This window comes from Echinops telfairi, unplaced genomic scaffold, assembly GCF_000313985.2.
Source record: "Echinops telfairi isolate 266 unplaced genomic scaffold, ASM31398v2 ScPeMD7_7458;HRSCAF=8496, whole genome shotgun sequence".
In the NCBI taxonomy this organism is placed as follows: domain Eukaryota; kingdom Metazoa; phylum Chordata; class Mammalia; order Afrosoricida; family Tenrecidae; genus Echinops; species Echinops telfairi.
This window is the reverse complement of record NW_022111358.1, coordinates 45384048-45395155: the sequence shown is the minus strand read 5'-3', so window position 1 is coordinate 45395155 and position 11108 is coordinate 45384048. Positions and strand designations below refer to the sequence as shown.

The window sequence follows — 11108 nt, the reverse complement described above, 5'->3', positions numbered from 1 at the left end:
CCATCTAGCTCAGAAGCAACAAAGCTCACATGGAAGAAGCACACCAGCCTGCGTGATCACAAGGTGTCGAAGGGATCAGGTATCTGGCATCATCAGAACAAAAAATCATATCAGTGAATGAGGGTGTGTGTGCAGAGTGGAGACCCAAAGCCCATTTGTAGGCTACTGGACATTTTCTTACAGCAGGGTCTCGGGGAGATGAGCCAGTCAGGGTGTGACGTAGCAATGATGAAACATACAACTTTCCTCTAGTTCCTAAATGCTTCCTCCCCCACTACCTTACAAATCTGGCTGGACCAGAGGATGTACACTGGTTCAGATAGGAACTGGAAACACAGGGAATCCAGGACGGATAAACCCCTCAGCCAATAATGAGAGTAGCAATACCAGGAGAGTGGGGGAAAGTGGGAGAAAAACGAGGGAACCAATCACAATGATCTACATATAACACCCTCCCTGGGGTACGGACAACAGAAAAGTGGGTGGAGGAAGATATCGGACAGTGTAAGACATGAAAAAATAAAAATAATTTATAAGTTATCAAGGATTCCTGAGGGAGGGAGGGAAGGGAAAAATGAGGAGCTGATACCAAGGACTCAAGTAGAAAGAAAATGTTTGAGAATGATGATGGGAACAAATGTACAAATATGCTTGACACAATGGATGGATGGATGAATTGTGATAAGAGTTGTATGAGCCCACAATAAAATGATTCATAAAAAAAAGGAAAAGAAAAGATTTACGGTCTTGGAACCCCCCAACTCATAGCCTGTCCTACGAGTTGGAATCGCTCAATGGCAGTGAGTCTGGGTGGGAAGAAGTGGGAGCCCTGCCTAGCCTGGGAGTGGAGGGGTCCGAGAAGGCTTGTCCGGGGAAGCAATGTCCCACGAGAGGGTGAGGGGAAAGGAAGGGCATCAGGTGTATCTGGTCGGGCGGACGCACGGTTCCCTCCTTATCCAAACGTTCAACATTTTGTTCATCGTGGGCCTCTTGCATTACTTTAATTTCATACAAACATTGCACTAAAGTAGGAGTTATCGTGATGACAGGAGTTAGGTGGCGCCCCTACCGTTCCACGCGCGAGGCGGGGGTCCGGCCTCAGTGGCGTGCTGGCCCCCCTGGCATCATGTCGAGGGTCCCGGCTCTGTTCTCTGGTCGTGGACAGACATCTCCCCTACCCCCACCCTGTCTCCTCACATCCGTACGGTAGGAGAGCGGGCGAGAAAAGGCAACCTCAAAGGGCTAATATTCTCCCTGACGGAACTGGGCGGATTCTGGCCGGGGAAAACGGTGACGAGGGCCGCGCAGGGAGTCCATTTTCCGGGACGGACTCTGCAGTTATTACCGGAACTAGGCTCCTGATTGGCTGAGACGAAATCCGGCTCCGCCTGTAGGCCACGCCATCAAAAGGGGCGAGCGTGTGCGTCATCCGCGAGCGACGAGAGCTTCCTAAAAGGGAAGCGACTAAAATAAGACCCTTCCTAATTGGCTTTCTCCATTGGAGAGAGGACCACAATTGGGTAAGAATCTGTGACGTCACGCACGGCCCGGAAGTCCTGAGAGGCGGCGCTTCAGCGGCGGGAGGCGGACCCGAGGGCGGGATTTATTCAGGGAGGAGCCGAAACGCGGCGCTTTCCCAGCGCGCGGAAGGCGGGGCTTGGGTGGGGGCGCGCCCGTGGGCGGGGTCTGGGCAGGCTGGGGGCGGGGCCGGCGCCGGCGCGCGCCGCGAGGCGGCCTCCGCGGTCAGATTGACTTCCAGGGTGCACTTCCCCGCCATGGCTCCGCGCTGCTGGAGACACTGGCCGGCGTGGCTTCGCACCCGACCGCCTCTCGCCAGGAACCTCCTGAGTAAGACCAGGGCATCTTCGGGCTGACAGGGAGCTCAGGGAGGCCTGCTCAGTGGTGAGGTCGAGGCAGATCGGGGGGCAAGCCTGGGGCCGGGGGAGAGACCGGAGGGCGAGAGGGGGGCGGGGGGCGGGAGCAGGTGGAGGTTCACGAGGCGAGGTGGGAGGCCGCGAGCGGAGAGGGACCACAGGTGGGAGGTAGGGGTGACAGAGAGGGCTGAAGGGAGGCAGGGGTCATGCGGGACGACGTGGACCAGGTCGGGTTCAGTGGAGAGAGAGGTTAGGAAAGTTAAGAAAGTTAAGGCAATGTGGGAGACCCCTCAGATGAGGTTGGGGTGATTTGGGGTTCCCCTGAAGAGATGTTGCTGGTGGTGTGTGTGGTTGAATTGATTCCGACACAAAATGTCCCTGGGGGATGCAGTAGGACTGCCCCATGGGGCTCCCAAGGCTTAGGGAGCAGACTGCCCCACCTTCCTTGTGCGGAGGACAGAGTACTTTAACCATTGAGCTACCAGGGCGCATGTGCTACCCAGGGAGGAAGAAACCCCATGAGAAAATGATCAACTACTGTCCGTGGAAGCTCCAGGGGTGGTGAGGGCTGTCGGGTAGACCCTGACCAGTGGCGTGGTGAGTCCCTGCGAGAGGTTGGGGACTCTGGGTAAAGATGCAGCCCTGGCGAATGGAGCAGATACAGTAAGGAGCCCGAGGCCAAAGCCTAGGGGACAGGAGGAGGGGGGTGCAGGTGAGGGAGACATTTGGAGAGCCCCCCTTTCTGGCGGACGCGGAAGTTGGTTTGGGTTTGAAGAGACAGTTGATCCAACCTTTGCCCACCTCCCCAGGCTCTCGGCGGCCGTTCTCCACACAAGAGCGGATCCCCCAGATCTGTGTGGTGGGCAGTGGCCCTGCTGGCTTCTATACAGCGCAGCATCTGCTCAAGGTAAACTGCCTGTGGGTGGGCCTACATGTGGGGCGCTCCACTTGAGCCTCTACCTTGGGGGAGCGTGTTTGCATCATGGCAGGGTCAGCCGTCAGGGGTTGGTAGTGACTGGTGGGCTCCTTGGCCATGTGCTCTGGGGAGCTGAAACAGGCTACAGGAGCACTTCCTCAGCCCCCATCTCCTGTCCCCCTCCCGTGTCTCTTCTCTGCCCCTGGCACCCTCATCTTGGCTGCTCTCCCTTCCCAAGCTCTTAGCCCCCTTGCTTTGTGCTGTTTCTGCCTGCTTCCCCACTTTTCTGCCTGCTCCCCACACCAAGGCCAAGGTCTCCGCATTCCAGTCGTGGCTTTGCCAGGAAGGGCCCCAAGGTTCCTGGTTGTCCTTGAGACTCCACGTCAGACCTCAGGGAGGGGACACCTCAGCTGATCGAGACACGAAGCAATGGCCCTGCTTTGGAGAGGCTCTTCCTGTCCGTGGAGAGACAGGAGAGAGGGTGAATAAACTGATTCGACACTTAAAAGTAGGGTGGCTACTATTGGTGTGCCCAGGACTCTGGGGTTTCTGGGACCTTTAGTACTAAACCTGGGGCGTCTGGGTGACCAATGCGCCGAAAAGTGAGCAGAGCACCTTTTAAGCAGTGGATGTGTTACTTTGGGGGCCATCCAGGTGATAACTCAGACCGACCCTGTGTGATGGCCATCTCTCCGGGTGCAGATGGCCAGGCCTTTGTCCTGCAGAGCAAGGACAGCCAATCACCTGAAGAGCGCACAGATAGGGCTCTGTACGCGGTGGGTCAGAGAGCACGCTGCAGTGACGAGAGCACAGGGAGCCAGTCCAGGAAGTCCACCAGACTGCTTCCTGGAGGCCAGGAGCTGTGCTGTAATGCATGGCCTTGGAAGGAATGCGAGGCCACAGGTGATTGGCTGAGGGGGAGGAGAGCCTGGCCTCCATTCAGGGAGCTACTGGTGACCCAGGAGGGCTTGTGTAAGGAGGACTGTCAGCTGAGCTGGAGATTCTGCGCGGGGAGGAGGCCTTTCAGGCAGATGATTTTGCCAGACGGGTGGGTGACCCTGGGACTGGCCACTGAGGTCCCTTACAATCTGGTCCTTGACACTGGGAGCACCCAAGCAGGGAGCATGCAGGGCAGGTTTGGGGCAGCAGGGTCACATGGAGTCAGATACTGTCCATACTTTGTCCATCTCTGGCCCTCAGGAGGACCTGGGAGGCAGGTGTGGCCACCTTTTCACTGAGGAGGCCCCGGGACCTGAGAGAGATAGTTCACGGTCCCACCATGTCTGAGCACAGGCATGTGGATATCGGGGCCCCCTCTCTAGCAGCTTGCTGGCCCATCCATTGCTTGGAAGACCCTCGGAGAGTGCCCTTGTGATGGGAGGTCGCAAGGGCAATAGCAATTCAGCAACAGAATTCTTCCCTTCCTGGTTTGATTCTCGGCCAGGCTGTCGGTGGAGGCTTGCGTGTTGCTAGGCTGCCGACTTGATTTCAGCAGAGCGTCCCAGCTAAGGCAGACTTGAGAGAGGATTTCTGTTCTCTTTAGGGTGAGTCGTAATCCATACTGAAGGCTGTAGTCTTTGACCGTCCTCATTGGTGGCTTCCAGTCCACTTGGCTCTCAGCAAACAAGCTTGTGCCGTCTTGTGGATCGAGGGTTGTTAACAAGCCTTCCTCCAACCCTGATGCCACTTTCTTCCTGTCCCCCAGCTTCTCTGAAGTGCCCCCATACAGACGGAGTAAGTGGGGTGCGGGGGTGCAACCCTGCTGCCCACCTTTCCGGATGGTAAACCATGTTCTGTCGGCACCACTGCCTCTTGGTCCATGTAGAGCTTCTGCAGGACACAAGGATGTGTTCCGGAAGTCCCATTCTTCGACCTGTTATCCAGTTTGTTATGATCCACCCCATCCAGGGCCTTGGCACAGTCAACACATCGCAAGTGAACATCTTTCTGGGATTCTCTGCTGTCAGCCAAAACCACTGGCATCAGCAGTGACAGGCCCTCGTGCCACATTCTCTTCTGAATCTGCTGGTGAATGTCTGGCAGCTGCCTGGCTGTGTACCGCTTCGGCCGTTTTTGAGTTCTGTCCAGATTCGGTTACCTGCCTGCGGTACTCATGGTGTTGGTTGGTAATCTCCACATTCCGTTGGGTCACCTTTCTTTGGAGCAAGCGGGCATTTCTGTGGATCTCCTCCAGGCAGTTGGCCAGGTGGTGCCTTCCAGGTCCCTGGGGGATGGATGCAGGGGTGGCCAAGCTCTGCGTCTGTTTGTGGAAACCTTTCTGTTGATGGCCCATCAGAGGCTGGAGCCTAGTGTTTTGCCAGGGCCTCTGGTCCAGCCTGGGAAACCCCTAAGGGCCAGTTCCACTCTAAGGAGGCTCTGAGCCTGAAGAGGAACCTTGGTGGTGTAATGGTTACACACTGGGCTGCTAACCACAAGGTCAGCAGTTTGAAACCACTAGCTGCTCCATGGGAGAAAGACGAGGCTTTCTGCTCCCAGAAAGAGCTGCACTCTTGGGAGCCCGCAGAGGCAGTTGTGGCCGCAGTAAAGGGTTGTTCTGAGTCCTCACCGGCTCGAGGGCAGTGAGTTTGGGGGTTTGAGTCTGAATTGACTCCGGAGCAGGAACAGCAGTAAGAGCCTAGGCAGCCCCACCCACAGGCGCCTACACAACTCTGTCCACAAGCCCACACCATCCTGACCTTCTTTTCCGGGGACTTCCCAACAACCCTGAGAGGGAAGTGTGTCCATCAGTTTGCAGGGCGAGACGGAGGCCCAGTGGGATCCTGGGACTTGCTGGTGTTCTGCCCTGGTGAATGGCAGAGCCAGGGCAGACTTGCCCTCCTGACCCCAGGCCTGCACGGCACCAGGCATGGCCGGGACCAATGACTGGTGGACACAGGGAGGTGGTCTTCCACCACCACCACCCACTCCAGGCCCCCTTTCTTGTCCACTCATCAACAGAGCAGTCTTGAAGAGGGGAGCTAAGGCAGGAAGGAATTTCAAGGTGGCTGTTTCCGGATCATCAGACTGGGCATTCCTGGAAGCATCTAGAGTCCTGGGGCAGGGTTGGCCCCGCTGGACAGGAGGGCCTTCTCAGGTACCGCTCCAGGGAAGGCACACTGACCGCTCCAGGGAAGGCACGCTGAGGCCTTCCTTCGTGGCCGTATTCCTCACGAATCTCGAGGGGCTGCCAGGCCTCCTTGAGCTTTGACCTCAGTTTCCCTAGCTGCTTAAGGCACTCTGCTCCCTGGTCTGGCTCTCTGGGCCTCTGCCTCCCCTGCCGAGGACAGAAGCCTGGCTGGGCCCTCTGCCGCCAACCCAGGTGCTCCCACTCTGCCTGGGGGAGGGAGGCCGCTCGCCAGCTGCCCCTCTCCCCACAGCACCACCCCCGGCTGCACGTGGACATCTTCGAGAAGCACCTGGTACCCTTCGGCCTAGTGCGCTTTGGCGTGGCGCCCGACCACCCCGAGGTGAAGGTGCGTTTCTCTGGACACGGGGTGGGCATTGGGTGCACCTCCGGCTGCCCCAGAAACAGCATGGGCACCACGGTCTCTGATCCACCACCTCTAATCCCCTCCCTCGGGGGTCGGGGCGCAGAATGTCATCCATACCTTCACCGAGACTGCCCGCTCTGACCGCTGTGCCTTCTGGGGCAATGTGATGGTGGGCAGGGACGTGACTGTGCCGGAGCTGCAAGGGGCCTACCATGCTGTGGTGCTGGTGAGTGGGTGCGTGGGTGGGGAGGGAGGCGGGGTGTGGCGGGCTCATATCCTGGGTCAGAGCAGCAGCAGAGGGTGGGGACTGAGCGGTGGAAGGTGACAGTAGGGAGGGGTGGGGGTCCTAGCTGCTGGACACAGCCAGGATGGAAGCTTTGGAGGAGGAAGAGGAGGAGCTGGGAGGAGGATGTGCCTGGCCCTACCCCACCAGCACTGAGGGCTCTGGGCCTGGGCTGGCCATCTCCCCCCAGAGCTACGGGGCCGAGGACCACCAGCCCCTGGGGATCCCTGGGGAGGAGCTGCCTGGCGTGTTGTCAGCGCGGGCCTTTGTAGGCTGGTACAATGGGCTTCCTGAGAACCGTGAGGTGAGTACTGAGGCGGGCCTCCTGCTGCCCCTTCCTCCCCACCCCCAGCCAGGCCAGGGGCAGTTATAGCTGCTGGGGCTGGGAGCTGGGAGCAGAGGGGCTGAGATGAAATGGGAGCCATTGGGCTGACCAGGGAGGGAGTCCATCTTGGAGGGTGGTGGAGGGGCTGAGCTGAGGCTCCCTGGGGGGGGGGGGGCTTCCTATGTGGAGAGCCAAAGGGGCTGCTGGGGAACAGCACAGGACACTGGGGTCCCGTTAGCTCCGCTGGGGCCACCCTGTCGAGACCTCTCCCTCCAGCTGGCACCGGACCTGAGCTGCGACACAGCTGTGATTCTAGGGCAAGGGAACGTGGCCCTGGATGTGGCCAGGGTTCTGCTGACCTATCCTCAGTACCTGGAGGTTAGTGACACATCAGGGCCTGGGGGGGGGGGGGGGGGGGGGCTTAGAGAGCCGTCTGTGAGCGGCACCACCCCCAGCCCCCCTGCATTCCTGCACTCCGCCACAGCCAGCATGCTCTGCTCACCACAGGGCCCTTGTGCATGTCCTCCTGCCACCATCGCTCGGGAACCACCCCCACTAGCCTTGCCCCGAGCAGCTCTCCTCCGCTTGTGTCTTAGTCCTCGCCTCAGCTGGACCTTCCTCCAGGGAACCTTCCGGGCCCTTCCGCTGCCCTGTGACCATCCCCACAGACCTGCCTCTCGCCCCCTGGCATCTCCCTGATGCAAGCAGCAGGAGAAGGCTGTGGCCGCCAGCTTCCCTAAAGTCTTAAAAACCCCATTGTCCTCCGGTTGAACCCGACTTAGATGATACCCACTGCCCACGGGGTTTCCAAGCTCACCGCTTTATGGAAGCCAATGGCGACAGCTTTCTCTCAGGCAGCAGCTGGTGGGTTTGAACTGCCAGCCTTTTGGATAGCAGCCGGGTGCTTCACCACTGTGCCACTGGGGCACAGGCCTCGCAGACCCTTTGGGGCACTTTTACTGTCTTATAGGGTCACTATTGCATAGCAGTTATGCACTGGGCTGCTAACCTCAAGGCAGTTCACAAGCACTGGCCGCTCTACAAGAGAAAGATGAAACCTGTGCTCCCATAGCGTTCGTCTCGGAAACCCTCCGGGGCAGTTCTACCTTGTCCTAGTGGGCCGCTAGGAGTTGGCATGGCTGCACGGCAAAGGCTGTATTTTGGGGGTGGTAGTTGTCCTCGCTGTCCAGTGCTATTAGAAGGATTGGCAGCAATGCTCCATCTGGTCACCAGGGGGAGCAGTGAGGCCATTTGACGGCGGTGGCGGCGCAGGCGGCATCCTCTCCTTTGGGTTTGACCGCTTAGGGACTCCCTTCCCTTACCCCTGGTCAGTGTCCAGTGGCTTCAAGGCCCTCCTTTTGTGCCAGCAAACAGACATCACAGAGGCCTCCCTGGGGGCACTGCGGCAGAGCCAGGTGAAGATGGTGTGGATAGTTGGCCGGCGTGGACCACTGCAAGTGGCCTTCACCATTAAGGTGCTGGGGGTGAAGGAAGCAGCCCAGATCCCAAGGAGATGGGCTCCCCTGGCTGGGGTGGGGTGGGGGGTGCAGGGCAGAGCCTCTGGGAATAGCTGCTCCCTCTGGTGGGCGATGGCGAGCCAGGCAGATGGGGGTGGGGCGGACTCCAGTGGGCAGCGCTCTGGGTCTGACCTCATCCCCACCCCACCCAAGGAGCTGCGGGAAATGGTTCATTTACCCGGAAGCCGGCCTATTTTGGAACCTGCGGATTTCTTGGGCCTCCAGGACAGAATCAAGGGTGAGGGGCCCTGGTCTGGCCCCCCAGCTCACGAGGGAGGGGATGGTCTCGGCCAGAGAGGGGGTGGAGACCCAGGGGACCACCCGGATGTGCTCTGCACTGCCGACAGATGCCCCCCGGCCGAGGCGGCGGCTGACGGAACTGCTGCTCCGAACGGCCACTGAGATGCCAGGCCTGGAGGAGGCAGCCCACTGGGCATCCGCCCCCCGTGCCTGGGGGCTCCGCTTTTTCCGAAGTCCCCAGCAGGTGCTGCCCTCACCAGATGGGCAGCGGACAGCGGGCATCCGGTTGGCAGTCACCAAACTGGAGGTGAGCCTCGTGTGAGTGAAGTCCAGGCCCCACCTGTGTGGGCCACCCCTATCCCAGCCCTTCGCTGCCCACTTTCCCCCAACAGGGTGTTGGCGAAGCTGCCCGGGCAGTGCCCACGGGAGACGTGGAGGACCTGCCCTGTGGGTTGGTGGTGAGCAGCGTGGGGTACAAGAGCCGCCCCATCGACCCCAGCATACCCTTTGACCCCAGACGCGGAATCATCCCCAATAAGGAGGGCCGGGTTGTGGGTGTGCCAGGTGAGAGGGAGGGACGAGGCTGGACATTGATTTATGGGCTTGGTGGTGGTGGGGGCTGTTGTCTCCTGGAACTCATTCATTCACTCATTCGGTTGTTCATTCAATGGTATACCCTGGAAATGAGTCTACCCCTGTCCTCCCTCTTCCTCACCCCAGGGAATGCTCCCAGTCCAGCTGAGATGACCGCCTATACATGGTCATCAAGCCATTCAACAGACATTGCCTGAAGCCTGCTCTAGGCTGGGCTCCGGGCAGGGGGTTAAGGTTGGCTAGGCAACACTTGTGACTTAAACAACCCGGGTCCATGTCTAGGCCTTGGGGTCTGCCAGAACTAGCCATGGGCACTCTGAACCTCTCAAAAGCCCCAGACCAAACAGCACCAACACTGCCATCCTGCCCAGTCAGCTCCTGGGGACATGATGGGGCAGAGCAGGACAGCTCCCTAGGGTCTCTACAGCTGTAATCCCCACAGGAGCTGGCTGCCACGTCTTTCTCTGAAGCAGTGGCCGCTAGGTTCAAACCTCGGACCTTTTGGTTAGTAGCAGAGTTCCTGAAAAGGAGCCTGGCTGCGTAGTGGCTATGCGTTGGGGTGCAAGGTCACCAGTTCAAGACTCGGGGGCTCCACAGGAGAAAGACGGGGCTTTCTCCTCCTGTCGAGAGTTAGTCTCGGAAACCCTGTCGTACAGGGTCACTATGAGTCAACATCGACTGGATGGCAGTGAGTTTGGTTAGGGTTAAAGTGCTTTAACCACTGCATCACCAAAACTCTAATAAGACCGGAGAGGCAGGCAGGGAGCAAACAAGCTGAAAGCCTCTTGGAAGGTGGCCCAACAGCCACAGTGGGCCTAGGACTTTGGGGAGGACCTGGGGGGGGGGCAGGTATGGTCACATGTGCATGTACTGGGGTGCAGGCTTGCCAGGAACGTCCCCAGCACCCCCTTTCCTTTGTTTTCCCTCAGGCCTCTACTGCAGCGGCTGGGTGAAGCGGGGACCCACAGGTGTCATCGGCACGACCATGAACGACAGTTTCCTCACTGGTCAGGCGCTGATACAGGACCTTCAGGGGGGGCTGCTGCCCTCGGGACCCCGGCCTGGCTACACCACCATTGAAGCTCTGCTTGGCAGCCGAGGTCAGGCCCCAGGCCCTTCCCTCCTTTGTGGATGAGTGCCTGGGCCGGCCTGGAGGCGGGAGGGAGAGGGGGTGCCATTGCTGTGTCCCTTCTGCCACAGGGGTCCAGCCCGTCTCCTTCTCCGACTGGGAGAAGCTGGATGCCGAGGAGGTATCGCGGGGCCAGCACGCAGGGAAGCCCCGGGAGAAGCTGACAGACCCTCAGGAGATGCTGCGGCTGCTGGGGCGCTGAGCCCAGCCCTAGGCCCCTTGGGGGAGGGGCCCAGGGCACCGGAGCAGGGTGGCGCCTGACACAGGGGTCCCTTGTTCGTCCAGAGGCCTCAACTCTTCCTCCAGTGAGGTTGACCTTCCCCAGTGGGCTTAGCTCTCTATACGAGGCCACTCGCGTGTGGAATGGGCAGGCTGACCTTACTTCCTCCCGCCTCTCCTGCTGGACTGTAGGGGGTCACTGAGGCTAAATCAAGTTTAGAAAATAAACTTCCGCCAGCAGGGGCTGTGGGTCCGGTGTGATTTCTTTGCCCCCCCCCATTCCCCAAGCAGGTCACCTTCTGACTACAGCTCCCCTCTGGTCGACAGGTGGCGCTGCAGAGCCAGCTCCCTGCTCCCGGCCTCTTTGGGGGCCTGAGGGGGTTTGGCAGCCAGGCCTGGCACCCACCCTCCCTTCTCTGCTTGACCCTGCTGCTTTTGTGGCCGGCCGGTCTGCCTGCCTGCCTTCTGTCCACACTGTGGGCAGCCCTGGGGGGACCCCAGCCTGCCTGTTGATGGCCCC

At 59.6% G+C, this 11108-nt stretch overlaps 1 protein-coding gene across 1 annotated transcript; it reads left to right on the top strand.

Annotated features, from left to right (window-relative positions):
• Nucleotides 1–1765: 1765 nt before the first annotated feature.
• FDXR (ferredoxin reductase) lies at nt 1766–10831 on the top strand. Its single transcript, XM_004709155.2, has 12 exons — nt 1766–1848; nt 2684–2781; nt 6168–6263; nt 6385–6507; nt 6755–6868; nt 7166–7267; nt 8257–8364; nt 8560–8644; nt 8754–8953; nt 9039–9210; nt 10170–10340; nt 10441–10831. The coding sequence occupies exons 1-12, from the start codon at nt 1776–1778 to the stop codon at nt 10569–10571; spliced, it is 1473 nt and encodes a 490-aa protein (XP_004709212.1). The 5' UTR covers nt 1766–1775; the 3' UTR covers nt 10572–10831.
• Nucleotides 10832–11108: the final 277 nt, after the last annotated feature.